Below are 27,925 nucleotides of genomic sequence, written 5' to 3' on the forward strand. Positions count from 1 at the left end.
CGAAGCAACTATCAGACAACATCAACTCCGACCTCTGCGGAAGATGCTCCATGGAGGACTCTGGACACTGCCTGAAACGTCTAGATATGCCGGCTAACGACAGTCACACCTGTGCATCTGCGTGATAACCCTACATGCACCTTCGCGCATCCAAGCTGGCCGGTCTGTGAAATATGAACTCCTACCCGGGTTACCACTACCCTCCCAAGCAGCGATCCAGTATACGCGGAAACCACCATGATCCTCTTTCCAGACACCCGAGCGATAGGTCCTCTATAGTGTACGCACTCGTGTCTCTGGCCTCCATCTATTTCCTACTCTATACCTTTGGTCTCTCGCCCTTCACGGTCCCTCGGTTCTTCTGGAAGATAATCGTCTATCTCACCCCGTCACGACTTGTTGCAGCACTAGATAAGGAAAGAGCGCAGAATACTTCGACTGCCGGAGAGACAGCTTCGTCCGGGTACAGGAGCTTGCGTGAGAAGAGCGAGGCAATGCAGAGAATAATTGGCTGCGGCGCAAACTCCATCCTCCCCGCGTTTCCTCGATCAAGGGCGTATTCAAGCCTGAGCAGCGTACTGCTAGGCTCGAACGAGGTTCACCCGCCGGGACTTGGGAACTGGGACAACTCCTGCTATCAAAACTCCATAATACAGGGCCTCGCCTCCCTCCGTTCGCTCCGGGAATTCTTAGGGTCAAACATACAAAACCTGGGGCACCGCCATTTCCTCTCTACACATATCGCACTGAGGGTGATCATCGACAAGCTTAATGATCCCGAAAATGCTGGACAGAAGCTATGGTTACCTGCGGAGCTCAAGTCTATGTGCAGCTGGCAGCAGCAGGATGCGCAGGAATATTTTTCCATAATAGCGGACCAAATAGATAAGGAGATACACGAGGCCTCTAAAGGAGTTACTAGTGACATGGGTCTCAAGCTGATCCCGCAGCCCAGTCTCCGCCGTGAAGTCACTCCTTCAACTCCACCAGAGACCAGCGAGGAAAAACAGGCTACAAGTGAGCCGGATACTGATAGAAATAGCCTGCCTTATTGCAGTCCGCTGGAAGGATCACTAGCCCAGAGGGTGGGGTGCATGGAATGTGGCTGGACCGAAGGTCTCTCACTTATCCCGTTTAACTGTCTTACAGTTACCCTGGGTAAGAATTGGGAATACGATATTAGGGAGTGCCTTGACGAATACACCAGTCTAGAATCCATCGAGGGCGTAGAATGCGCCAAATGTACGTTACAGCGGACCCAGACCCAGCTTGAACAGTTGCTCGTCAAACTAGACCCAGTTGAAGAGTCCACAGATGAAACAGACTCAACCAAGCTCAATGAAGCCTTGAGGAGAAACGCTGAAGCTAGGCTGAGCGCAGTTCAAGAATCGCTCCAGGCTGAAGATTTCAGCGAAAAGACGTTGAAGGAAAAATGCCACATTTCCCCTCGCAATCATGTCGCGTCTACCAAATCGAAGCAAGCAGTGATTGCAAGACCACCGAAATCTTTGATCATTCATGTTAATCGCAGTGTTTTTGATGAGGTGACGGGAGCACTAAGGAAAAACTATGCTGATGTGAGGTTTCCGAAATCCTTGGATCTGGATGAGTGGTGCTTAGGCACTATGCCAACGGGAGATTCGAAGGATACCATTGAGACATGGGGTGTAGACCCGTCCGAATCAATGCTTCCTCGCCCAGAGAGCGAAATAAACAGCCTTAACAGAAGATATGAGCTACAAGCCGCCATTACACATTACGGACGCCATGAAAATGGCCATTACATCTGCTATCGGAAATATTCTGTGGATGCATTCCCCATAGAAGTTCCCCAGGCCGTTCTTGAAGCTGACGGAGGCAAGGAGAAGAAAGAGCATTGGTTCAGATTGAGCGACGAGGATGTCAGCCTGGTCAGCGAGCGAAGTGTGCTAGCTCAAGGCGGAGTATTCATGCTCTACTACGAACTAATAGATCCATTGCCAGCAGTTACTGGTGCAATCAGCCAGGCCCAGCTCAGTGTTGCCCCATTCGCTGAAAATGGAATTCCACTCGAAGAGATACAGCACAATTCAGATGGGGCTACTAAGATAGTCAGGAACGCCGACAATGCGCCAAATGCGCAAGCGGAGGGCCCGGTTTGGTCAAAGAGGCCTAATACGGATTCCATGTCGTCTCATACCTCGAGCTCTTCTGAAGACACTAACCCATCTTCTGCCAACGAAGAACCGTCAATCGCGAGCAGTGCTCAGCAGTTAGCCTCCGCCATGAGAACAGCGAATCCTCAGAATCAGAACCAGAACCTTGACCCACACGAGAATCCAAATACCTCGTCCATGTCTCCGTTAATCAGAGCACTATAGTTGCTAATTCCGTCACTGCTGCCTCCTCCCTTCTGGCAAGATGCTGCTTGCTCTAGGGTCAACCTAGGCCTTTCTTTTAACATAATGATACCCACGATCTGTCATGACAATGGCGTTGGTCAATTCATTCTTTTGTGTTGCTGCGGTAGTAGGGCATTTTTCTGGTTACGGGATTTTAGGCTCTAGCATGGCGTTCACTTGTATATTATGTGCTCTTTGCATTGCTTTCAAGAAACCGCCGATATGGGCGGTTTAGGTGCGGAGTTCTCCTCGTTCAAAGTATATACATTTCTCTTCAAGTCGCCACCGACTTTTAGTTGCGAATCGAATGTCATTGTGCCTTTTTTGAACGTGTAAGAGTATCTCAGAATTCTCCCACTGTATACTCCGTACCTCAACGCCATTGCTACCTCCGTTTAACTAATCGCATGCGGTGTGTGCTGTTTGAAAATCTCCCCCAAACGCCAATCCATTCCAAAATCAGTTCCTATAGTCATAGATCAAAACACGCCAGCTCTGCTCATGACATCTTTAAACTGCTCAATATTGACGCCAGCCTGTATACCTTCCCCGCCATTTGCTTCACGTATCATGTCCTTCAGCAAATCTTCACTCACGTCTTCCTTTAGACTCTTCGCAACCGCCCTCAAATGTGAGATAAGTATAGGACCCTCCGAGCCATGGGTGAATAAACCATACGCATGTTCAACCTCCGCGGATATCGAGTCTTCAGTCCGGTTGTGTAGTTTCAATGCTGCAATAGAAAGGAAATGCTCATATATCACGTAACCCTCACCGGACGGATCAACGGCGGAGATTATAGATTTTAGCTCGGTATTGTCTTTTGGCGCAAGGCCTAGGGCTCTAAATATTGTATATGAGTTAGGATACAGGTCCATTTCAACCAGACAGAATATAAGTATAGCACTTGAACAGTGGGGTGCTCACATTAGTACTCGACGCACATCCCGAGTCGCAATAACGCCTTCCTTCTCAGACGGGTACTCGTCATTATCAGACACCGCAAAGAGGTGAAAGGCCTCTTTGATCTCGGCCTCCTCTTCGCTAGTTATATTGTTTTCTTTTGCTAGCTTGGAAAGTCGCGGTTTCTTTTCTTTTGGTCCTCCGAATGAGGCCGCTGTCCCTCGACGTTTCGGAGGCTGTTAGTATCCAGGTTAGCCTCAGTACATATAGTAGAATAAGGGTACATTTATAAAAACTCACCATGCTTAATTACATTCTACCAGAAGGAGGTGATGATGCTGGTTCTATCGCAGAGGATGTGTAGTTTGGCGGCTCAGCTTGGCGCAGATGGTCACTTTTAGACGCGACTCCCGCTGTTGCCTGTGACGTCTTCTATATTGGCGCCTGCAGAATGTCAGTATAAACATGATCAAGAGCATTCACCAAGATATAACTACCATTTTCACTTGTTGACTTAGTTTTACTTTACAAGTTTGCGATAGACCCTTGGAGCTATAGAATTTGCATTAGTTAGGACCGCGATGGATGTGCTACTCTACGTTTACGATCTGTCCAGGGTGACTATCTCAGGCATCAAACGCTTATTTTTCCGGATGCTAACCGTTATGTAGGGAGTTGCTCGGGATGTATGCATACGATTATTTTACTCTGGGATAGAAGACGCAGTTAACTGATCTTTTGTTTCCAGCTCTCGCTCCCATTGACGGGGGTACAGATAGATGCGATATATCATACATCGCTTGTCTTTGATGGAACAGAATACTTCTTTGGCAGAGGCATTCAACAAGCTGTTCCAGGGTCAACTCATCATGGTCAACCGATAGAGACTATCAAGCTAGGGCGTACCGATCTCCCAATAGATGTGATAGCCGAATACATGGAATCCCTGGCTGAAACTTATCATGAGAGTGTATGACAACCATATCACACCTCTATATGCATAGTCTCAGGTGGACGTTAATCTAACACTATACCTCTTTCCAGTCTTATGATTTGTTTCTCCGAAACTGCAATAATTTTACCCACGACCTATCCACATTTCTTGTGGGCAAGGGGATTCCAGAGCATATCCGAAATCTTCCCGAGATCTTTCTCAATACCCCCTTTGGGCAGATGATGAAACCTTACATCGACGGCATGCTTCGTGGAGCTACCCAAGGACCTGATGTTCAGCCTACTGCTACCGATAGAGCTGCGCCGCCAGCAGCTAGGGCAGAGAGCTCTGCACCAGCTCACCAGACCCCGATGATGCCTCAGCCTCCGAGGGGCCAGGTTCATAATATTTCAACGCTCAAAGGGGTGGAAGATTTACTTGCATCCGCACGGTCGTCATGTGCCGTCATATTCTTTACCTCCGCCACCTGTCCTCCCTGCAAGATTGTGTATCCGGCCTATGACCAGCTTGCTGAAGAAGCTGGTGATAAGGCGGTGCTCATTAAGGTGGATATCAGCAAAGCATATGATGTTTCATCCCATTATCAAGTGAGGGCAACACCAACGTTTATAACTTATCTCAAAGGGAAACGAGAGAGTGAGTGGTCTGGAGCGAATGAAGCAACACTCAAAGGAAATGTACGGCTCCTAATCCAGATGGCATGGCCGCCGCATCCTCACTCCCGCATCAAACTTCCAAGTTTAGAACGCCATGTCGATTCATACATATCCTACAAGAAGGTTCCCCCACTGGATAAACTGATGCAAAAGATCGGATCGGCTTCTAGCGACCCCAGTATTGTTGCATTGGCTAATTTTATTAAAGTGTTGAATACACCCGGCCAGCCAAAACCCGCGTTACCAGACCTTGCGCAATTCTCCGTTTTTGTGAAGACAAAGTTTCTGGCTCTGCCCCCAGATACTCATTTTGCCATCTTGGACCTCGTTCGAGTCGCGTATTCTGATCCCAGAGTCAGCGGATATTTCGCCGAAGAACATGACCATGGAACCATTCTGACCCTTTTGTCCCGGGCCAACGACCTTACAGATACTCCATATAACCAGCAGCTCGTCATGACACACCTTGCATGCAACCTGTTTACATCTCACCTTTACCTAACTCAGATCTCACACAATGAAAATCTTCGCCATGCATGCATCAAGCTCGCGACAGGCGCTCTCCTCGACACCCGCAGCAATCTACGGGCAACGGGGACGTCACTTATATATAACCTCGCCGCCGCTAACCATAACGGAAGACTGCATGATCCCCCAGCGGCTGAAAGCCTTCCAGAAGCCGATCAATTTGAACTGTTGGCATCGGTACTGGAGGCTATCAGGGCAGAGACTGAGAGTCCAGAGACCTTGCATGGCCTTCTTTTATCGTTAGGCCTTTTAGTACACTATGCCCGGATGGACGGCGAGGTTGTAGAGCTATGCAAGGCACTAGAAGCTGCGACCGTTGTATCTGAGAAAGCGAAGATCGATGCATTCAAGAAGGAGAAGGCCCTTCTGCAAGAAATCGGCCAGGAGCTTATGGGTAAAGGATTAGTCGCAAAGTAGAGGCCTCTATATAGAATCATTCCTCCTATTTCTTATATTTATATCCGTGTGAGTTATAAACCTGTGTACCATTGCCGATGCTGCTATATACCCACTCCTCCTAGAGTCCAGTACATACGACCACAGGAAGTGGAAAACAGAGCTTCCCGTCCGCTCAGCTGTACTTAAGCCACTTGCCGGTCGGTTAGTAGTTGGGTGGGTGACCACCAGCGAATCCCGACTGTCGTATGTTTTTGATTTTTTCTCATCCCCAACATATCTTTATCTTTTTTGCTTTACCATTTATTTTTACGCAGTAGGTCCATTTTTAACCCGATTATATGTCATGTTGTTCATATATATTCCTTGAGAGCGTAGAGGAAGCCGCCTGCCCAAGCAATCACTACTCATCAAGAGCTTCTATGCTAAGATATGAGGGCCAATCGGCTCATATCTACTAAATTCATCTGCCCTTTAGAGCCTCCTTCACTCACAGTATCCGTCAAATGCCTTGCTGAACCTTTAGCCCCGCGCTCCAATAGCAAGCGTATGATATCTTCGTCCCCATTCTGCCTTGCGTAGTCTAACGGTCGTTTCCCTGTATTATCTCGAGCGTTGATATCCGCTCCAGCTTTAATAAGTTTCCGCAGAATAGTGGTATTATGCATATCTACAGCGTAGTGCATCGCGGTTTGGCCATTGCTGGACCTGCTGTTAGGGTCTACCCATTTCCGGTCTAAAATCGAATAGACGATATCGACGCAGTCATCCAAGATCGCCCTATGGAAAATAGACAAGCCACCTTCATCATCTTCGTCGGGAAGGATTTTAGCACCGTGGCTGACGAGCGTTTCAAACGCAGCAGCGCGGTCATTATGGAGTGTGCAGGCAATAGGCGTGTGGCCGTCGAGTCCATCGCCGTCTGGATCCATGCCGTGGTATATAAGCTCGTCTATAACACGCGCCTGGCCAGCCTCAGCAGCACAATGAAGGGCATTTCCAAACCAGTTCATCACATAGGGATCAGCACCCCTTAGCAAGAGCTCCCTGACTATTAACACATGGCCCGTGGACGCTGCTTTAATAAGTGCCGTCGTACCCGCCTTTGTAGGTTCGTCGATAACAACATCTCCTTGATCGAGCAGTTTATGGAGCGTCTTTTCGAGGCCAAAGTGGCTGACGACGTGCAAGGGAGTAGTGCTATAACACTCGGCAGGTTCCCAGTACAGCTTGCGGTAAAATCTGGCATATTGCATGACCTGATTTGCGCATGCTACCGCATCCCTGGATGAAAAGAATTCCGATATCAAATGCTGCACGGATGAAGAGTTTTCAGATCGTTGTGCGTGAACGCCCCAGTATGTTGCGGCGTACGAAAGAAAAGGATATGTCTCCATTCGAAGATTAATTCCACTTCCATCAGGCAACGGACCTTCCCTGAACGTATCAAAGAGCAGGTATGTAAGACAAATTGATGCCAGACTTGCCTCTGCATGGAGGAAAAGTTGATCGCTACACCCGACCAAGTACTCTTGTATTGAATAGTGAGCAAGGCGGATGGCCATAGTCCGGAAGTCAATAACCACCAGACCTTGGCAGCATGTTTCCATTACCCTGGGTGAAGGGCTGTACATCGTATTCATCGCCCTTTGACCAACTCTAACAGACAAGGCATTACTCAATTCAGGTACAGTAATTTCCCGCCTAGCATGACAGATCCACATGAGAATGCTCATGCCAAGTCGCTTTTGGCTTTCCGGAAGCCTTTTGATGCGAGCGATGGTCTCTTCAAAGGCTCCTGGAAGTGTTTGGGACAGAGAAGACAGTGCATCTTCGATGTCACCGGCAGTAGGCTGGGCCAGAATCGTCCGGATCTGAAGAACTGGAAGCAGAAACCTATATACATTAAGCATTAACGTCAAGAAGGAAAAAAAATACCAATCTCCTTTGACCTGTGTCATAGCTTGGGTTTAACTTACATGCCCTCCGCCTTGTCAATAAGAGTGCCAACGATCTTACTGGCGAATTTATGGTTTACGATGTCCTGGACGTCGGCATGGTCAATCTCTCGATAGAGGTACCGCCTGAGGTCGGATTCGTGGGCCTGGACGAGGATCTGCCGTTGCGCTTGAAACGCAGTATGTATATCGCGAGGATATGGCCGACTAGTCACGAACAGCCGGACGGCCTGATTATGCTTTGATAGCTGATCCAGGAACAAGAGTAATGGTTTCCGGTTAGCGGCCTCCACGCACTCGTCAAGAGCATCAATAATAATGTAGGCGCGCCGGATGTCTTGAGTGATACTAAGTAACATTTTTTCGAGCTCGTGCAGTGGTATGGATGAGGAAGCCCTTCCTAGTTTGTTATATGCATCCGTCACACATTGTGGTATAGTTGGCAGCATGGTGAGTATCTGTCTCAGGACACTGGATAATACGCTGGTAGGCGACTGAAAGTCCCGATCTTGGTAGTCAAAGTAATGGAATGCCACTACTTCGTAGTCCATAACCGAGCTCATAATCTCATCAATAACGATTGTGCTTTGAACTATCAGCATATGCAGAATACAAAAAGATTATATATATATATATATATATGCTCCTTACGTTAGGATTGTTTTCCCGGATCCCTGAACGCCGTGGCACCAAAGAACATTGGAGCTGGAGGTGTCGTCTCGCCATTGTATATACTCTGGCTTTTCCAGAAACCAGCCTCCCGTGCCATCAACGCGGGGAGAGCGCAGATTAGCATGCTTCTGGGCGTGGCCTAAGTTTGAAATCCAGTTGAGGATCTCCTTGCGCTTTCTGTTACTGCGGTCATCTTGAAGTAGGCGTGATTGATCCTCGATTGCATCCTGTAAGTGTAGAGTCTTTTCCTCTAGTCCCTTTAACACCCTAAAGCTTTCCGTCTGCTTTTCTAGGACACTCAGAACGCCATCGGAAGTGCGAGACAGGAGTGATAGTCCATCAACCGACAGTGCAAACTGTATCCACTGCGAAAAAGTCCTCAGGTCTTGAATCGCTTTCTGGTACTCCTTCTCGCTAAGTGGCCATAGTAATCGACTCCGCCTTCTTTCGCCCTCTTGACCCAGTTTCTTGCACAGGGCCTTGAGTTTGACCTCACAGGACGATATACAGGACTGAAGTGCCGAAGTTTGCTCAAACACCAAGCCCTTGCTTGTTTTGCTCTGAAGCAGCTTGTCCAGGCCTAGCAGGTTCGATTTCAAAGCCTCGAGTTCGGCGAGCAGCGTAGCGATGGAACTCGTCCTGTCCTTTGCACTCGACAGATAGCTCGAGGTAACCTTGATTGTAGATGCAACAAAGCCCACAAGAGTGATGACGCCGAGCGATATCGAGAACGGATCCATCGTTGTCGAGGGGCTGAATAATGAGGCCAAACTAGCTGAGGGGCAGCCTCAAACTGCGCAGCATCGTAAACATCCGAAACGACGCCAAGATCAGGCATAGATCCTTCGATATCGGCCAATCACTGCCCACCAGGTTGTAACTCTCATACAGAATGCAACTCAGCCTGCGATATGGACATCTAGACGTTGACATAGACGTGTGAGTATCTAGATCAATCACCGTAAGCATGGTCTTGGTTGGACATGGCATGTTGAACATTGCCGGCCTCTTCTATAGGCCCTGACCCATGCAAACACTCATTATCTGCGTAGAAGCAAGTGATCTAGCGTAAGGCCGAATATCTGGGAGCTAGAGGAGTCAGTATGAGTTGAATCTTCTGTAGGAAGAACCTAGCCTTGAGTATAGCCAAAGATCTCCAGCCAGTTCAAGGCTAGATGTACTTATACTGTCATCTCTATCATCTATCTCTATCTTCTCATCTTGTTCATCTTCTCATCTTGTCTCTTGTCTTCGCATCTTGTTCTCATCTTGTCTCTTGTCTCTTCTCTTGTCTCTTGTCTCTTCTCTTGTCTCTTGTCTCTTCTCTTGTCTTTTGTCTTCATCTTGTTCATCTTCTCATCTTGTCTCTTGTCTTCTCTCTTGTCTCTTGTTCATCTTGTCTTCTCTTGTCTGTCTGCCCGTCTTCATGTCCTCAGGTACTCCACGTGACCATCACCCCGGCAACGAGATCTTATCGCGAGTAAGCAAATCGCGAACTAGATACTCCGTACGATCGGAATAATCAACATCGTCGAAACCGCCCGTACGATTAAGAGCTGCCGTAGAGCTCTCTCAAGCCAGCTGCGACAGGCCGAGCTGTCCCCTACACTGTGCAATCCACCCCGAGTCGTGAGTTCCCATGTTCTCCCCCGCGTAAACAAAGAAACAGCGACGGTTTACCCAATTATACAGGGAACCTCTGTCGCAAGATTCAAGGGGCTAACATCTGATGCTATAGAGACCCGTGAAGCAGTTACAGGCATACTTATCCCATCGATACCTGTCTTGGATCCCCGGTGTTTTCCCATTTTTATAATGAGATTGTCTCTCTGAGCCCTTGACCCAAAGAAAGGTAAACCGTCATATTTATATTATCAACACAAGACAGCGAGGGACGCTCCTCGTCCAACGCCATACACATCTCTCTCTCATTCTTTTCTCTCTCTCTACTCTCTTTCACATGTTTCATAATCACATTTCACGACTTCAAGACACTCTCTCCGAATTTGCCCAAATGTTAAAGTCCGACAGTAGGAAAATGGCCCTGGATCCACGATTCTACAACAACATCGGAGGGCAGCCTGATCATTTCGCGTCTCAGGGACGAGTCTGCACACCTCCCGTCGAGTCTCCGTCTGGCCAATATTATTACCCTGGTACGAACGGCGGTGCCCCACCGAGCATGGCATCGTTCACGTCCGCATCCTCAGCCATATTACGATCGACCGCGTCCACACCGTCGTTTAGATCGAGAGAAAGCGTCATGGCGCCTGTGACCAAGGCAGAAATGCCAATTAATAGCGGAGGAAACGTGAAGGTCGTTGTGCGAGTTCGAGCGTTTTTGCCGAGAGGTTTGGGCCCCTCCTCCTGGCCGTGGGTTCGCGCGAGCTGGATTCTGACATTGTGATTATAGAGATAAGCCGCGGAACAGAATGTCTGGTGTCAATGAACCCCCAGACACAGTCGACTACCCTGTCCGCGCCATCGTCAACCAGCGCCTATGACTCTCCGAGCGCGAGAGCGCAGAGCAGGAGTAAAGCGGTTGAAGATAAAAGTTTTACGTTTGACAACTCGTTCTGGTCGCACGATAGGGCTGATCCACACTATGCTGAGCAGGAGGACGTATATAACTGTCTGGGTGAGGAGTTTTTGGACCACAACTTTGAAGGATACCATACATGTATCTTTGCATATGGACAGACAGGATCAGGGAAGAGTTACACTATGATGGGGACTCCTGAACAACCTGGATTGATACCTCGGACTTGCGAAGATTTGTTCCAGCGTATTGAGAACTCGGAGTCCCCAGATATTACGTATAATGTCCGCGTTTCCTACTTCGAAGTGTACAACGAGCATGTCCGCGATCTGCTAGTCCCCCGGACAGACCCCCCCTACTACCTCAAAATCCGAGAGTCGCCAACAGATGGCCCATATGTGAAGGATCTAACAGACGTACCAGTTCGGAATATCGCTGAGATCATGCGTTATATGCGGAAAGGAGACGCCTCCCGGACAATTGCCAGCACGAAAATGAACGACACCAGCTCTAGGTCGCATGCCGTATTTACCATTATGCTCAAGCAGATTCACCATGACCTGTCCTCCGATGAAACCACAGAGAGAGTCGCCCGTATCCGGCTAGTAGATCTGGCCGGTTCTGAACGCGCCAAATCTACTGAAGCAACGGGGAAGAGGTTGCGTGAGGGTTCGAACATTAACAAGTCGCTGACTACTTTGGGCCGTGTGATTGCATCTTTGGCAGACTCAAAACAAGGACGCCAAACCGGGCGCAAGACTAAAGACGTTGTCCCGTACCGAGACTCTATCCTGACCTGGCTGTTAAAGGACAGTTTAGGTGGCAATTCAAAGACTGCTATGATAGCTTGTATTGCACCCGCAGACTATGACGAGACCTTGTCGACGCTTCGATATGCCAATCAGGCGAAACGGATCCGTACTCGTGCAGTTGTCAACCAGGACCACATATCTGCCGCCCAGAGAGATGCCGAGATTGCAGAGATGGCTGAGATTATCCGCACACTACAGCTCAGCGTAAGCCAGCAGGCAGTCACCAAGCGCGAGTCCGAGATGCAGACGGAGAAACTAGAGGAATACCAGAAACAGGTCACCAAGATGCAGCAGTTGATGGAAGAAACGAAAATGGTCAGCGAGACCAAGATCCGGCAGCTTCAAACCGAGAACGAGGCTCTCCGTCTGCATCTGAAGCTCGCACTGGAAAGTTTGAAGAACCCCATACCTCCGGTACAGGTTGTCAAGCAGCGAAACAGGCAGAGTAGCGTGCTCTCTATCCCCGAGAAAGACGAAGGTAGTATCGAGATACTAGAGGAAGACGCAGAGAAGGAGAACACGGCGCCTCCAGGCCACCACGACGATCAGATATTGGATGGCGAGAACCAGGTCGGCCTCAACCGCTTCGACCTTGAAGCCCTCGAAGTCCACGCCGAGATGGAAGACCTCCTATCGGACCTGAACCTGTTCAAGAGGAAGCTGGCCGATGACTGTGAACGGTTCGGCGTCAAGAAGAGACCTACACGGCCCAACAACGGTAGGAGGAGGGTGCTAGGCGAACTCGGAGCCAACAGCTAACCATTCTATCTCCTCTTACCACCACACTCACCTTTCTAATTCGACGGACACGATCCTTTCCTAGGGGGGCTTGCGGTTTTTTGGTTATAACAGTGGTGGTGTTTCAGGCCGCGGGCTGGAGGCGTCGTGCATTTGTTTGCTGGACATCGTCCTTCTCTTTTCTTATTCCCTTTGTCTGGTGGGATTGGCAAGATAGCGTGAATGAATAAATGACAAGGCTGCAAGCCGACTATATTAATATTGAATTCTTATTGCCTCGGTTCTAACACTCATACCAGCAGCATCAGTAACAGAGTATAACAGCACCATCATCAGTATAGCAGCAGATGAGAGAAGGCCTTGGATGGTATAGATATCTCCAGCGCATCTGGTGGCCATCTTGGCTGCAGCGTGCCTGGCAGACTCTCTGGCCCATGACTCAACCTTCTCTCTCGCATCCCACAACCACAACCACGACGATATCTACAACAACGACAACGACAACTACAGCCACTGCCAATGACTTCGACAGCGAGCAGCCTGCCATCTCCGTATCAGAAACAGCTACAATGGCAACGCCGCAGGACAAAACAAGTGCTCCAGCCCAAGACCAGCCCACTACGACGCCGCTAAGTGCGCCTACTCCGCCAGTCGAGACAGCGCCAGCAACCACCCCGAAGCCAGCCAGTGCTCAGAAACAGGCAAAGGAGAAGCCTGTCACCCCGGGCAGCGCAGAAAAACTATCTGGCGCCGAACTGAAGAAGAGAGCAAAGGCTGAAAAGGCCTCGAGGCGCGCAAAGGACAAACAGGAACGTCCTCGCCCAGCGACTGAAGACCATGAAGCGAGCTCTACCGCTGCCACTACTCCGCAGACCCCGCCGACTCCGAAGAAGACTGCTGCTGCTAAGCAGGAGTCTGTGAAGACGCCGAGCAAGTCGTCGATACAGAGGCGTGGATCGGTGCACACATTGCCCACCCCACCAGCGCCGGTCGAGTCGACATCGTCGAAGAAGAAGAGGAGAGAGGTCGTTGACGAGAAGGTCGTGGCTGTGTTTGGCCATCTGCCGTGGTATACCAGGAGAACTGGCATCGCGGGCGCAAACAAAGATGTCCATCCTGCGGTTCTCTCGCTCGGGATGCAGGTCAAGGACTACGTTATCTGTGGAAGCAGTGCGCGATGCGTTGCGACACTCCTGGCATTCAAGAGGGTATGTCTGTCACTAATATTCTTCTTATACATGGTTCAATGCGCCGGGTACTAATTTTCTATTGCGATCTCAAGGTTGTTCAGTCTTATATCACACCCCCGGGAACGTCCTTGACCAGACACCTAACAACTCATCTGGGCCACCAGATCGCCTTTCTTGCGACCTGTCGACCCCTCGCAATCAGTCAGGGCAATGCGATTCGTGCACTAAAGCTAGTTATATCATCCATCGACCCGTCTGTTCCTGAACCTGAAGCCAAACAAGAAATCTACGAGTTCATCGAGAATTTCATTCGCGAGAAGGTCACTGTCGCCGGCCAGGTCATCGCCAACAGCGCCGCGGAAAAGATAGATGATGGCGACGTTATTCTCACTTTTGCAGGAAGCAGTGTGGTCCAAAGGACTTTGCTCACAGCGCATAAGCTAGGGAAGAAATTCCGTGTTTCAATCATTGATACCCGACCTTTATTTGAAGGGAGACACCTCGCCCAAACATTAGCCAAAGCTGGATTAAAAGTTCAATATTCTCTCATCAACGGAATCAGCCAGGCTATGAAAGATACGACAAAGGTGTTCCTCGGCGCACACGCCATGACCAGTAATGGCGGTCTATTTTCCAGAGTCGGCACCGCCTTGGTCGCGATGTCGGCCAAGGAGAAGGCTGGAGGCATGAATATCCCCGTCATCGTCTGCTGCGAGACAGTCAAGTTCACAGACCGTGTCGCACTCGACAGTATAGTGGTCAACGAGATTGCCGAGGCCGACGAGCTAGTCGCCGCCGAGCCACGCACACAACTTACAGATATCCCTCCACCAGTCACCAATAGCAAACCTGAGACGTCCAAGGGCTCCTCGTCGTCGGCCATTGAGATACCAGCACATTTGAAAAATCCAAAATTACCCCTGGAAAACTGGCGCGAGATGCCTAACCTGCAGCTCCTGAATATTATGCACGATCTTACCCCGGCAGAGTACGTGGACATGGTAGTCACCGAGATGGGAAGTTTACCTCCCAGCGCCGTGCCGGTCGTTCATCGAATGAGCACTGATTCTTAAAACTACCCCGGCCCACCCAGCTGGTTACTTATTTCGCAAATGCCATCACTGGCAAACATTTTACGAGTACGCAATATGCAAGGAGAATGCGGGGCCAGGGTCGCGAGGGGAGGAATCGGGGCTCAGAAATTCACGGACTCGTGGCCCTGATCAGCTGGAGAAGAAGCTCTGCTCCGTCTTTGTATATTATACATGTCCCCAGCCTCCCCAGCCTCTCTGTTATTTGTGTTGATTTCGAGGGCAAGAAGTATACAATCCTCAATTGCGTGACGTCATGGAATGAAAATGATGATGATGAACGAATTAATATGGGTTTATGGGACGTTACAAAAGCATGCAACTCTACCTTCTTCATAACTATTTACTTACTAGATTTTACCCAACGACGATGCCTCGAGAGACGCTGTATGTTAACTTGTTAGTAGCTCAATGGTCATATCCCCTGACTCAGTGAGGTGACTTCATAACTATATAAACCCCCTTCTTGCCTTGGCTGCCCAAAGATTGAGAAATTTCTACCCTTTCATTGTGCCTGCAAACCCCATGCAGCAGAAACTCAGGCTCTTCAGACCCAGGTGATGTTTCGATGCCACAGTAATCCTTACTTCAGAGGTAAGTCTCTACTATCAGGATATCTAGTTTCTCGTCGCGTAGTAGTACATCACGTGATTGACTCTATACAACCGAGGTCCACTTCTAGACTTCGATCTCTTGGTGTAAACACGACAATATATTCACGGCGAACCCTTGATAAGAGGAAGATTAAAGGGAGAAGAATAATGGTATAGTATATGCTCCCCCCTCTGTGCCTACAAACAGCTTATAGGCTAACTATATCCCACAGTCCAAAGACTCCTCCGCAACACATCTCCACCTCCACCATCCACGTCTAGCAGATGTGTTTGAAGACTTCAACCGTCCACACACCTCGCTCTTCTCATCGGCGTCTTTAAATTCATCCGATGCCCACCAGCAACAACAAAACGCTATAAATGACCCTTCATCCCCGGCCAACATCCCTTCATTCCTACCAATAGAGGACATCTTCGTGCCACCCCAGTTCCAGCCCGTTAATCCCGAAGACGAAGACGATGTTGTACCGGATCAGCATGCGGCGTTTGGCATTACGAGGGCCATGGATTCAAGAAGACAGATTTCTTGGCGCGATTTGGGACTTGAAGAGTTGATGAGTGGTGTTCGACTGACGCAGGGGGATAGAGGGGAGTCGAGGCCTACAGTGAGAGGGACAACTGGTGTTGGGTTGGGGGTGAGAGGCGGTACTGCTGGGCTTCCGGGGAGTACTGCGAGGAGGAGAAAGAGGATGGTTTGTTTACGATGAACGTGGTGTCGGAAGTATGGACGTCGGCGTTTATCATTCTTTATGGCGCAAAATAGATACCCAGGTTGTGTTAACAAAGCATATTTTACATGTTCTCATCAAGATTCTATACCAGTAACCAGACCCCGAACTCACTCCTAGAAACGCCATACCCTGGCTAGCTAAAGTTGCAACGCAAATCAAAATTCTGAGCCTTTATATGCGGATAATATCAACCCTCGCTCTTTCAAATACTTTGTGCCCGACGAACTTCGAATCCTGCTCCTCTTCGGTGATTTTTCTCGGGTGAAGTGCGACTTGGGCATAGGTTCCAGGCCCTCGACGCTTGGATAGCTTTCCAGGGTTGATAACCAACACACTTTCAACGACCTAGAGCGTCATTATTAGCATTCACCGAGTCCGCATAGAGATCAGCGAGAATGGGGAGATTTTTACCTTGACAAACCCTGGCAGTACGCTAGGGGTGACTAGAATATCAGGCCTTGCTTTCCACCAGTCTCCAAGCTTGAGAAACCTAGTATCAAGCATCGACCCGATCTGTACACTTTCATCGACGCCTGATTTAGGTAGATTCTCCCGCGCCGTTGGAGGGAAAACTGGAGAAAAATGCCTTTGTTCGATTAGATACCTGGGCAGTCGGCTTAGAAGGTCACTCTCGCTCGGCCGCCCACCCACCACCTCCTCTCGTCTTAACTCATACAAAACATCAGAAGCGCAGAGTCCCACCATGATTTCATTTAACGAAACCGCAACAGGGTTTGTGACGACTTTCGCCTGTTTAGGAGGGAGCCCTAGTTCTCGTTTGGGTAGAATTTCCTGAGGCCATGAGACGTGTTTGCTAACAGCATCTCGGACAGAAGGGATAAGCAATATATAGATGTTCGGCACTTTCGAGGCGAGCTGGGTCAACGGTCGTGAAATGCAGTGTTTAAAAAGGGTGGTGAGGGTAGCAGTGTCCGGGTCTAGGCCCTTCAGCTCGGGTAGGTCAAAATCACCCGAGGCAATAAGAGGATGCTCCAGATCTATAAATGGCCCAGTCAATATGAGAGCATCCGCGCACTCTTCTGCGGCCTTCTCGCAGAGAGTCTTCAGCGGTTCAAAGGCTAAGTTGTCATCTGCCGTATAAGGGCCAGCTGCAAATATATAGTTCAGTGGCTGATCACCAAAGCTATCGAGTTTTTCATTCGTGGCCTCGATTTCTGCCTGCAATGAAGCCGGCAATGGCAATAGTGGGACAGACAATACTTCGTAAACAGTGAAATATTCACGAGAAGCATTTATACCCTTCAGAGCGACAATCTGACCAGGAAAGAAGTTTATATTCTGTAGCAAGTCGACTTTTAACGGCACCCGTAGACCTGCTCCCGTCCTCCTAGAAGTTTCGAGGACAAGAGATGCAGTATTCAGCCTCCCTTCTGGGCTGTCTGATGCTATTCTCCCCACAGCGACAATCTCACGTGTGCTCTGGTGGGCGGCATTGCCAAAAGCAGAATCCTCTAGCTTGTGATGCTTCTGGACTATTGCCATAAATTCATCTATCCGGTCATCGAGGATCTCAGAGGCCTCTGATAATTTCATGGCCATAGGCTTATAGGAAAACTTCTTGATATCGGTGTTTGCGGTTAATTTGATGCGGGAATCCGCATAGGGTGCTAACGGAGCGGAGGCCATGTTCATATGGGGATTGAGCGTCTCTATAACCTGGCCACTGTTTTGGCGGGAGGCGAACGGGGTTACACTGTTCAACCGTTAATAACTTGCAGTGGCTCATCAATTTGGAAAGCTTGGGATATCCTACGAGCTTCCGTTGGCGGTCCCGTCGACTGCCCGCGATGGAGTCTTAACTCCCCCGGGAGAATCCAATTTCGCACCTTTATTAAATCTTGAGTTCGTAGGAGTGTCGAATGCCTTTCGTTTTACGGAACTGCCAGTGGGACCGTTCGCGCTTCGTTTGGGCGTATTTGGAGTAAAATCATCTAGCCTGAGAAGCGTCAGTAAAGTGTCCATAGTTAAATATGTGACCACAATACTCACATGTCAAGTATCCCCTGATTCCCACCAGCTGCCGGTCGAGGTGTTGCTGCTCCTATATGTCTCTTCTCCGCGCCCCGCATCTGCGTCTTTGCTCGCGATTCTCTTTCTATAGAATCTTGAAGGCTGCGTTTGAAGGACCGAACGGAATCCAGACTCAACACTGTTTCCTCTCCACCCATCTTCAGACAGAAAGACTCCCATTTATAGAAAAGTTCTTGGGGGTCGATGGCATGGAACTGCAGGATGGACAGCAGCTCTCCCAACACGTCCTTGGGGAGTCCATCAGGGAACGGGCCTCCAAAAAGCTCATTTAGCTGATCCACTGGTTCCGCCATCGTCAATTATTCAATTGTCTTTCTATATAGGCCGTAGAAATGACGAATGGTGGTAGTGTTGAGCATATAGAAAGCGTGTCTTGACGCGTCTCTTTTTCTCTAGGAACGCGCTTCAATTTAACAAAAAAGGCGGTGAGGGATTCTGCCGTTCGCAGCTCCCCTGAAAAAAAAGGGATTACTTAATCTTGGCGGGAAGAAGGAGAGCTTTGGGGTAGAGAAATCAACATCGACAGACAGGAGGGAACACGGAGAGCTCAGGATACAACGATTAAAGAAGGCCGTGAAGTTGCTACTGTTATTACTGTCTTGTGTCACGGTTTGAGCTGTTTCCGGAAAACCAGGATGGCGTCCGATGAAGCTACTACGGCCGCAGCTGCATCCCCGCAGGAGCTGCAGAAGGAGAATATAAAGCCAGAGGATAACACATCAAAGGAAGAGAAGAACACGGAAGACCAGCCTTCGAAAGAAGAGCCTGCGGAGAAAACCGTTGACATCTCCAACCTTCCGTCCTCTGCTGCCGACGGCGTTATCAAAACCCTCTTCCATGGGCCGCTTGAACACTGCAAGCCTCCCCCTCCGGCAGAGCTAACCGCCGAACAGAAATCCAAGTACGACGGCCTTCTGGCATTGGTGAGCGGATGGTCCACTATCCCGACTACGTCCGCAAAGAACTCGCCAGTAGAGCCGCTGAGCGATGATGAGCGCATGTTCCTTACCAGGGAATGCCTGCTCCGATATCTTCGTGCTACCAAATGGAACGTCAACAGTGCAGAATCCCGCCTGCAAGCAACTCTCGTCTGGCGCCGCGAGTACGGTGTCAAAAAACATACTCCAGAGTACATCTCAGTTGAGAATGAGACCGGAAAGCAGGTGATCCTCGGTTACGACATCCACGCCCGGCCCTGCCTATACCTTAACCCTAGCAAGCAGAATACCGAACACAGTCCCCGCCAAATCGAGCATCTGGTCTTCATGATCGAGCGTGTTATCGATCTGATGGGGCCCGGCCAGGAATCGCTTGCATTGCTGGTGAATTTCAAGGAGACCAGCTCTGGCCAGAACGCTACGATTTCCCAGGGAAGGCAAACTTTGAGCATCCTTCAAAACCACTATCCAGAGCGTCTCGGCAGGGCCCTGGTTATTAACAGTACGTTCCCCGCGGCCGCTTGTCCTTTTTCATACACTAAACAACCCCGACTGACTCCGTTGCAGTGTCGTTTTTCATCCTTGGTTTCTTCAAACTGATCACCCCGTTCATTGACCCGTTGACGAGGGAGAAATTGAAGTTCAACGAGGACATGCGGCAACATGTCCCATCTTCACAGCTCCTCAAGGTGACTGGTGGTGATGTCGAGTTTGAATACGACCACTCCGTCTACTGGCCAGCCCTTAATGCCCTAGCCACCCAGAAAAGACAAGCCTACCGCGAGAGATGGATCCAGGGAGGCAAGTTTATTGGCGAGCACGAGGACTACCTCAAGGGAGGACCTGGAAAGAGCCTTGCAGAGACAAACGCCGCACAGCCATCCGACACTCCTGCCGATATCCAGGAGAAAATGGAGAGCCTGGCAGTCAATGATCCTGCCAAAGACCAGCCAGAGACCACAGCCACAACCACGGCTTGATCTCTAGCTACGTCTACGATATATCAAGCCCTTGTTTTTGTGACTTGAAGGTGCTTTTTTATTTTATAAAATGGCGTTTGATATTTTTGCTTGTCGTGGCACCAATGCTAGAACTAGACGTAGAGTTCTTTCGGATAGCGCGCCGTTTGAGATACCTCTTACCCGTATTTTAAACACTGAGCACATCAGCCGGCGTTTCTCAATAATATTTCATTATCGTCCAGCCCTCGTTCCCTATATTTCATTATCGTCCAGTCCCTTTCCCTGTAACCCCTTTTTGGCTGCGTAGATATGGCTGAGTCAGCCGGCTGGAACAACCGTCGGCCCGCCGCCCGCCGAGCTAGGAAGGGAAACCCGAAGCAACGCCGACCTTGCTCGCATTTTGACTGCCTTCGCCTATACAAGTATCACAAACACTCTGCTTGCCGCGCATCCTCAGTGTCTCTCCTGCTGCTGAGCAACTGGACGTCTGCGCGACCGCGATAGCTTCCAATTCCCCAGTGCTGGTCGCGAACTAGCCCCCCAGGACGCCCTGTAACTAACCCTTGGCTCCCACAGGGCAGCAAATACTCCCCACCAACCAACAACAGCTTATCGATCGCGCTGCTTCTTCCCCTCGAGGCCCAGGACACCAGGCGTTATCAATTCATTGGATGGCCGCCGCGGCCCTAGATAGAGCTTCCCTTCTCTTCCTACCTTCGATCGGGACTCCGACTATACCTCTTCGCTCCATCGTCATCGGTACCGTAGCGCATCCACCAGCCGCCCAGGTCTATATCTCTACACACCACTCCCGCACGACCACCGCTTCCGAATAATTGGTCTGCTGTTTGGTCTACTGAGAGTGCCTATGCTAGACTTCTAGTTGGCAGGGCCAGCTCGTTCTCTCTCTTCTTCTTCTTTTTCTTCTTCTTTTTCTTTTTTTTTTTTTGTTTGGTAAACGAACGGTTACCCGCGTCCGCGGAAGAATATGAGTATGGAAGACTCATTATCCCGACAATATTCTAGTCCACCACGACATTCCGATTCTCCTACTTCTCATGCAAGCGGCTCGCACACCCATAGTAGGTCTAAGGGCAGTCATGAGGCACCCTTTGTGCAGCCATCTTCCTATCTACGGCCCCAAGGTTACTCGCGACCAACGACCCCCACCCAGCAGGAAAGGATTGTTGACGATGACGAACGACAGGCATTGGTAAGCTCTTAGGCCCAGCATATGTTTCTGTTTTTATGTGTTTCGTGTTTCATGCTTTGTTACTCCCCCATCTGCCCCGTCCCAACCCCTTTCTTGCCACCCGTGCATTCAAGGAGCTCCAAAGCTTCGACCGCTCCATCGACTGCTCTCGTGTCCCGTCAACTGCAATCTCGGGGAAATTCCAATCACGGCTGGAATACTGCCCGTTCTACGTACTGGGTTATATATACGTTTCCGGCCCAAAGTGGTGGGACGACAGTAGCACACCTGACTTATATATACCCCAGCCGATCCTCCAGATACAAAGATGCAAGAAAACCATCATCTATCCTTGTTTAAAAATTATAACAAGAATATAATCTGTTGCAAACTCAACATATTCGTGCTTATTTATTCTACGTTTTCCTTCCCCGGCTTAACTCTTTTACTTTGTAGCGTGCCATCCGAAATTTCTTAAAGGTCCGCACAAGCTATGATGTGCTGCCGCTCAGTTTCCGACTCATCGTATTCGACACCTCATTATCAGTGAAAGAGAGCTTGAACATCCTTATTCAAAATGGTACGTTATTCGACCATGTCCTTGCCTTCCCCGGGCCCTCATATCCCTCTTGGCAGACCTCAGTGGTTAATTATGGGCGATATCTAATCTATCCTCAACGTGTAGGAATCGTCTCCGCTCCTCTCTGGGACTCTACTACATCTACGTTTGCCGGAATATTGACAACATCAGATTATATTAATGTTATACAGTATTACTTCCAACACCAGGAAGCTTTGGCCAAAATCGATCAGTTTCGCCTAAACAGCCTCAGAGGTATATACCCTTGGACCCAGGATTACCCATATAAAACGAGCTATCGAAGCTAATTATTCCCTTGCAGAGGTCGAACGGGCACTTGGCGTAGCGCCGCCAGAAACCATTTCTATAGGTCCGGAACGTCCACTGTACGAGGCATGTCGTAGCATGCTATCGTCCAGGGCACGTCGAGTACCTTTGGTTTCATATGACAGTCAAACAGAAAGGCCACTAGTTGTCAGCGTACTCACCCAGTACCGTCTTCTCAAATTCGTCGCGGTAAACGTGGCAGAAACGCAGAAGTTACGGAAGCCATTAAAGGAGATCAATCTCGGAACTTACACCGACATCGTAACGGCCTCGATGGACACTCCCGTTATTGATGTTATCCACAAGTTGGTAGAAAGGAGCATATCAAGTGTGCCCATCGTCAACAGTGAAGGTATGTGCTTACCATGTAGCCCAGTTTCTCGCAAGCGTGTGACTCACTAACGATCTTGTGGTAAAGGCATTGTATATAACGTATTCGAGGCCGTTGACGTCATCACGTTGATCAAGGGAGGTGTATATGACGACCTCAATCTGGAGGTAGGGGATGTATTAAAGAAGCGCTCCCCAGTGAGTACCTAATCTCTGGAATTCCAGAAACATCTAGAAACATACAGAAACTGGCTAACAGGCTTCTAGGACTTCCCTGGAATTTATACTTGTTCCGTCGAAGACGGGCTGGATACCATCCTTGACACCATCCGTCGATCCAGAGTCCATCGCCTGGTAGTCGTCGATGACCACTTTCGTCTCCGAGGAGTCCTTGCATTAAGTGATATCCTCCATTACCTACTTCTAGAAGGTGAGCAGGATGAGCCATGATAAACGATAAAGAAACCATGTGCATAAAAATTGGCGTTTCTTGTTCTTGCTCTTAATATTATTATATTATTATTTGAGGGATGCCGGTGGGCGTTGGGCTGGAGTTATGCATTACTGCAAACGACGTCATTTTTTTTACATTCCCTTTGTTGTGTTTCGCTATTTTCCTTTCCATCTTGAACAAACCGCATATATGTGACCTTAATCTCAAAAGAACGGCAAAGCACACATCTAATATCTGGAAACGGGAAGAGAGGCTCGAATAAGTCTTTGGGTCAAATGGAGACTTCTGGCGTTGATGATGCATGAATAGAAGAATAAATCATGGAGGCTGTTTGGAATTTGTTTTTGGTAGTTTCTCCAGATACTGTTGGCATCATAGCATCATAATGGATATATTGGATTCCTTTGTATATTCTCGCCTGTCTTTCAGACTCCTTCTTCACCTTATGGGTTATCATGTTTTGTTTACCAGTCAGCCTACTTACTACCTTCCTACTTAAGCACAACAATCACCTTGCAAGAAAGGAGCACCCCCTTTAGTAAATATTTCCTATTTGGGCCATCTAGGCAATATATGGCCATAAAAGCAGTAAAAACAAGTAGTGCAAATCGTATATCAGCAAACTCATCGAGGCTATATCGTACATATACGCCCGAAAAAAAGAGCCAAAAATGGGGCTCTCGGAAGCATACAACTATTTGACCAGTTTCTATAGCAGATCCAAACGAAATGTGAGGCATCAGCAACGGAGAAAGGCAAACACTTCAGGAGACAGCCTTAATTCGTCGTCTTCTCAAGATGTTTTCCATTCAGCCGTATTGGCACCAAAAAAGGTCCGCCGCTCCGCCATTACTACCGATGAGAAGAGCGAGTCCACGCAATCAAGCGAAACGTCCAGCACGAAACCGCCAGCTGCTGGGTTAACGGATACCGGCACGGCGAACCTGGTTGAACAAATACAAGCTCACCTTTCAGGGGGAGACGAGTCGGTCGGGGAATCAGCCATTTCACCTCCCAAGATTCCACCACGTAATCCGAACAGGCAGACGCAGCAGGGAGGAGAGACGCTTCAGCCCGCCGCAGGGCCTATGATGCATCGCAACACCACGTCGCTGAACCTTGCCGTCACGACTGGGGAGGGCGTGTATAATGGGATGGGGACAACGAGTAAGACAAGCAGCCACACAGCTCTGTCCGAGAGATCCTGCATAACGGTCAACCACGACCCTACCAAGAGAGCCACAAGTCCCATCGAAACAATAGACAGGATAACGCCGTCTGAGGCCGAGTCAAATCCCTTTTCTGACGGTAAGGCCATGAAGGTATCGTGGGAGGGAACACGCTCTGCCCTTGTCCCGCGGGGCTCGTCCCAGGCCTTCAGCAACGAAACGGAGAACTCGGACGGTAGCTATTATAACCGAAACCAAGAGCATCATGGAGACAGGCCCACGAAGTCTGCTGGGTTTGATATGGTACCTGGGCGAAGGAGTGGAAGTATTCACTCTTCCAACTCGGCATCTCAGCGACTGATTGCAGGTAATAACGAAGGGCGAAGGGAATTGATTAGATCGCGGGCACTGCTTGGGTTCAATGTATCGGCTGAATATTTTGGATTGAGTGTTTTGACACCTGAGGAGATACCAACCTCGACGGCGCCAGGTAAGCGTGTGCATGCCGTCTATATCAACCTTCAACGTGCTGGTATATTAACTCCCATGCAGTCGAGGTGGCTGAGACGCCCGCACGACAGACCTCCCTGCTCAACCGGCTGCGTAAAGTCAAGTCCAACCTCACGGTCAAACGAAAAGACAACACCAGACACTCGTTGCGGCGTATCAAGACGATGGCAAATATAAATGTCCAAGTACAATATGGCACACTTGAAGGGAAACCGATCGAAGACCTTGCTCGCCTCGGAGGAGAGAGTGTTCTCACCTTTCCTCGCGAGTATGGGCCCGGAGTCCTTCGACTGCCGACCTGTATTGCAGCTCCAGTCCACTTCTTGCTGCAGCATGGTAAGCCCCTTGCCCGCCGACAAACTTCACTTTTGCGCCAGACTAAAAGCCAGTTTTCACCCATGTAGGTACCTCTGCACCGTACGGATACGGCAGTTCGTGGGACGAGTCGGTTGTCTCAGCGCTGTATGGCCACTATGCAACCCAGATCCTCAGAGCCGAGCGAGTGAAGGAGACCATCAGCAGGACGACGAGGTCGGTTCGCCTTCCGTCCGGCTATGTTTATAAATACGCCCGGACAAGAGGTGACGCCCACGTCCAGGACATATCCTCGGTCCTCAGACACTTCCTCTGCGAGCTGCCAGGTGGTATTCTGGGCTCGTCCTATCTGTACAGCGTCCTGGAGAAGATACACGACCAGACATTCTCGGCCGCGAACGAATCGCGAGACCCAGGCCGCAAGGAATACGTCCCAGACATGGTTCCTTCTCTCGCAGCGAAGGTCCGAATGATCACTATGGCCCTGCTGGCGCTGACGACAGACATGCAGCTGGAGTTAATCTGCGCCATCTTCGGCCTTCTCGCGCTGACTGCAGACGAATGCGCAGACCGGAAGACCGCCCACCAGTACTTCCACCTCCACGGCGCAGGGCCCTGCGAGTTCTGCATGACACTGCCCACTCCGCGTACGCTGGGACGGGTATTTGGCTCCTTCTTGCATGATGTGACGGGCGTCCGCGAGCTTCAGCCGGTGGTCCAGTTTAAGCTGGCTGAGGGAACGCAGTCGGCCGATGTAGCGACGATGTTGGTTGACCTGTGGAAAGGCATCGCTGCACAGCTGCGTATGTGGGAAGTCCTCGACGGACGCGAGTAGACTTGGATAGTTGTTGTGTCTTGATAGTTGTCTGTACAGTAGTAATTAGCATCAGTCTTCAACGTCGCTCACAGTAATAATTAAACCACATCAACACAACATCGAGAACATCAACATCGGAACACAACATCAAGAACATCGTAAATATAAAGAGTGTATGTAAAGTGAGTAAAAAGAAAAAGAAAAAAGAAATGCTCCCAGCCAGGATCGAACTGGCGACCTTCAGATGTCAGAACAGTTTGAGCTGCTCCTCATACTTAGTAATATGAGACTGACGTGATAACCAACTACACCATGGAAGCTTGCTTGATGGAAGACGCAGCCACGAGTCGCCACTTAGCCTGCTCCCACTACTACCACTGCTACCACTACCACTGCTACGGCTGCTACGACACGACTACAACTGCTACGACACTGCTACGACTATGGTTCAAGGAAGTTGGACGCGGATTGGTGTATTGTTCACGGCTATGTACAGGCTTCGACTCATCGGATAAGCAGAGAACATCCTATATGGTTGAATAGGATGCTGAAGCCCGTCAACCACGTCCAAAAAACGTACAGAACCGAATACATGGGACATTTCAACGCAACAAATGATACAGAACCAAATACATGGGACATTTGACTTATCAAAAAAAATTATACAGAACCAAATACATGGGACGTTGACTTATCAACGCAACAAAATATGATACAGGCAGGGTTGAATAGGATGTTGAATCCCGCCCAAAAAAAGAAAAAAGTACATAACCAAAAGTACATGGGACATAAAATATGATACAGGTTGATAGATAGGAAAATAAGTACAGAATAGAAGTACATAGACATAAAATATGATACAGAGTGATAGATAGGAAAATACGTACAGAATAGAAGTACATGGGACATAAAAATATAATACAGGGGGGTGGACAGGTTGTTGAAACCTAGCCCACTAAATGACATCCAAAAAATAAATTACATGAGAGAAATGTTACAGGATAGTAGGAAATATAACAAACAATGTGCAGGTGCAGAATATAGCGTAAACTTCGCAACGCGTTATAAATGAAATAAAACACAAGTCCCAATTTCAATTTCCCTCATTCTCTTGTTGTTCCACAACACATTCCAACGCACTTGCTGACAATGCCAGGGTTGGGATGATTTCGTCGGTATTGTTGCCGAGGAGGGAGTGGAAGATCGCATCGTTGACTTTTTCGTCGAGCGCCCAGAATGCCCATTTGTATCTGCCGAGTTCCTCTTTCATTTCCTGGAATTCCTTGTCCTTCTTCTCCTGAGCCTCCTTCTTATTCTGCCGGCAACGTCGCTGTGCATTTCGGTTGTTCTCCCTGGTGCGCTGCTGCTTTGCGTCACCACTGAGCCGCCCAGATGATGGTGTATTTGGTACGCTTGGAACCGGATGCGGTGTCGGTTGCTCCATTGCTGCTGGCTGCTGTTGCTCTGGCTGAAGCAGCTGAAGCAGCTGTTGCTCTTGTTGGATTGTTGCTGGCTGCTGCTGTTCTTGCTGAAGCAGCTGAAGCAGCTGTTGCTCTGGCTGAATTGCTGCTGGCTGCTGCTGCTGCTGTTGTCCTTGCCGAATTGCTGCCAGCTGCTGTTTCTCTCGCCGAATTGCTGCTAGCTCCTGCAGCCCTTGCTGAAATGCTGCCAGCTGCTGCTGATTCAGCTGAGGCTGCTGAAACATCTGGTAGTCTTCCTCCAAGGCTGCACCCATTGCGGGAGCAGGTGCCCAGCCTAGCGGGCATTGAAAGCCGGCTTGGGGGGCGGGGAGGTAGTCCATTTTTTACAGCTCTTTTAAGCTCGTTAGATATTGGATATATAGATATAGAATGGGCTACTTACGAGGAAGTGTCGTTTTCTCTTTGAATAATATTCGGGATCAAATAGTTGTCGTTCTGTTGTGCTCCTGTTATTCAAGCCCATTAGATACTTGTATATAGGTATAGAGTGGGCTACTTACGATCGAAGGCGGGCGTATCCTGAAATTCTATTCAAGGAAGGCTGTGGTTGTTGCTATAGTCGTACTAGCAGTTTTATGATATTATCTTGCGACGGGTTGGCCGAATGCGGGTCGTAATATGCGATCGTGGTGAA

The 27,925-nt window shown here is 49.2% G+C and overlaps 10 protein-coding genes and 1 non-coding gene across 11 annotated transcripts; 7 read left to right on the plus strand and 4 right to left on the minus strand.

Moving 5' to 3' along the window:
* Nucleotides 1–173: 173 nt before the first annotated feature.
* GIQ15_02729 (ubiquitin C-terminal hydrolase) lies at nucleotides 174–2,360 on the plus strand (the record flags this gene model as incomplete). Its single annotated transcript, XM_033550146.1, has 1 exon — nucleotides 174–2,360. One exon carries the CDS (start codon nucleotides 174–176, stop codon nucleotides 2,358–2,360), a length of 2,187 nt encoding a protein of 728 aa, XP_033407307.1.
* Nucleotides 2,361–2,860: 500 nt separating this feature from the next.
* On the minus strand, nucleotides 2,861–3,587 carry GIQ15_02730 (EF-hand protein; the record flags this gene model as incomplete). The annotated part of the gene is made up of 3 exons (XM_033550147.1): nucleotides 2,861–3,224; nucleotides 3,309–3,520; nucleotides 3,585–3,587. The coding sequence occupies 3 exons, from the start codon at nucleotides 3,585–3,587 to the stop codon at nucleotides 2,861–2,863; spliced, it is 579 nt and encodes a 192-aa protein (XP_033407308.1).
* An 870-nt stretch (nucleotides 3,588–4,457) lies between these two features.
* GIQ15_02731 (thioredoxin) lies at nucleotides 4,458–5,840 on the plus strand (the record flags this gene model as incomplete). Its single annotated transcript, XM_033550148.1, has 1 exon — nucleotides 4,458–5,840. The coding sequence occupies one exon, from the start codon at nucleotides 4,458–4,460 to the stop codon at nucleotides 5,838–5,840; it is 1,383 nt and encodes a 460-aa protein (XP_033407309.1).
* A 116-nt stretch (nucleotides 5,841–5,956) lies between these two features.
* GIQ15_r0014 lies at nucleotides 5,957–6,072 on the plus strand. The gene has a single exon (XR_004500583.1). It is a non-coding gene; the product is annotated as a 5S ribosomal RNA (ribosomal RNA).
* A 172-nt stretch (nucleotides 6,073–6,244) lies between these two features.
* Nucleotides 6,245–9,189, minus strand: GIQ15_02732 (uncharacterized protein; the record flags this gene model as incomplete). The annotated part of the gene is made up of 3 exons (XM_033550149.1): nucleotides 6,245–7,715; nucleotides 7,799–8,362; nucleotides 8,513–9,189. The coding sequence occupies 3 exons, from the start codon at nucleotides 9,187–9,189 to the stop codon at nucleotides 6,245–6,247; spliced, it is 2,712 nt and encodes a 903-aa protein (XP_033407310.1).
* A 1,274-nt stretch (nucleotides 9,190–10,463) lies between these two features.
* Nucleotides 10,464–14,801, plus strand: GIQ15_02733 (kinesin-like protein KIF1C; the record flags this gene model as incomplete). Its single annotated transcript, XM_033550150.1, has 4 exons — nucleotides 10,464–10,800; nucleotides 10,863–12,518; nucleotides 13,049–13,746; nucleotides 13,821–14,801. The coding sequence occupies 4 exons, from the start codon at nucleotides 10,464–10,466 to the stop codon at nucleotides 14,799–14,801; spliced, it is 3,672 nt and encodes a 1,223-aa protein (XP_033407311.1).
* Nucleotides 14,802–16,335: 1,534 nt separating this feature from the next.
* GIQ15_02734 (DNA polymerase subunit alpha B) lies at nucleotides 16,336–18,509 on the minus strand (the record flags this gene model as incomplete). Its single annotated transcript, XM_033550151.1, has 4 exons — nucleotides 16,336–16,509; nucleotides 16,576–17,878; nucleotides 17,939–18,121; nucleotides 18,175–18,509. The coding sequence occupies 4 exons, from the start codon at nucleotides 18,507–18,509 to the stop codon at nucleotides 16,336–16,338; spliced, it is 1,995 nt and encodes a 664-aa protein (XP_033407312.1).
* Nucleotides 18,510–18,851: 342 nt separating this feature from the next.
* GIQ15_02735 (CRAL/TRIO domain-containing protein) lies at nucleotides 18,852–20,134 on the plus strand (the record flags this gene model as incomplete). Its single annotated transcript, XM_033550152.1, has 2 exons — nucleotides 18,852–19,656; nucleotides 19,722–20,134. The coding sequence occupies 2 exons, from the start codon at nucleotides 18,852–18,854 to the stop codon at nucleotides 20,132–20,134; spliced, it is 1,218 nt and encodes a 405-aa protein (XP_033407313.1).
* A 1,751-nt stretch (nucleotides 20,135–21,885) lies between these two features.
* Nucleotides 21,886–22,995, plus strand: GIQ15_02736 (uncharacterized protein; the record flags this gene model as incomplete). The annotated part of the gene is made up of 5 exons (XM_033550153.1): nucleotides 21,886–21,888; nucleotides 22,080–22,143; nucleotides 22,211–22,567; nucleotides 22,634–22,743; nucleotides 22,813–22,995. The coding sequence occupies 5 exons, from the start codon at nucleotides 21,886–21,888 to the stop codon at nucleotides 22,993–22,995; spliced, it is 717 nt and encodes a 238-aa protein (XP_033407314.1).
* Nucleotides 22,996–23,670: 675 nt separating this feature from the next.
* Nucleotides 23,671–25,828, plus strand: GIQ15_02737 (uncharacterized protein; the record flags this gene model as incomplete). Its single annotated transcript, XM_033550154.1, has 3 exons — nucleotides 23,671–24,658; nucleotides 24,721–25,014; nucleotides 25,083–25,828. The coding sequence occupies 3 exons, from the start codon at nucleotides 23,671–23,673 to the stop codon at nucleotides 25,826–25,828; spliced, it is 2,028 nt and encodes a 675-aa protein (XP_033407315.1).
* Nucleotides 25,829–26,903: 1,075 nt separating this feature from the next.
* GIQ15_02738 (uncharacterized protein) lies at nucleotides 26,904–27,754 on the minus strand (the record flags this gene model as incomplete). Its single annotated transcript, XM_033550155.1, has 2 exons — nucleotides 26,904–27,173; nucleotides 27,674–27,754. The coding sequence occupies 2 exons, from the start codon at nucleotides 27,752–27,754 to the stop codon at nucleotides 26,904–26,906; spliced, it is 351 nt and encodes a 116-aa protein (XP_033407316.1).
* Between the last annotated feature and the right edge of the window lie 171 nt (nucleotides 27,755–27,925).

The sequence above is a fragment of the Arthroderma uncinatum genome, assembly GCF_011692745.1.
Source record: "Arthroderma uncinatum strain CBS 119779 chromosome Unknown scaffold2, whole genome shotgun sequence".
NCBI classification, from domain to species: domain Eukaryota; kingdom Fungi; phylum Ascomycota; class Eurotiomycetes; order Onygenales; family Arthrodermataceae; genus Arthroderma; species Arthroderma uncinatum.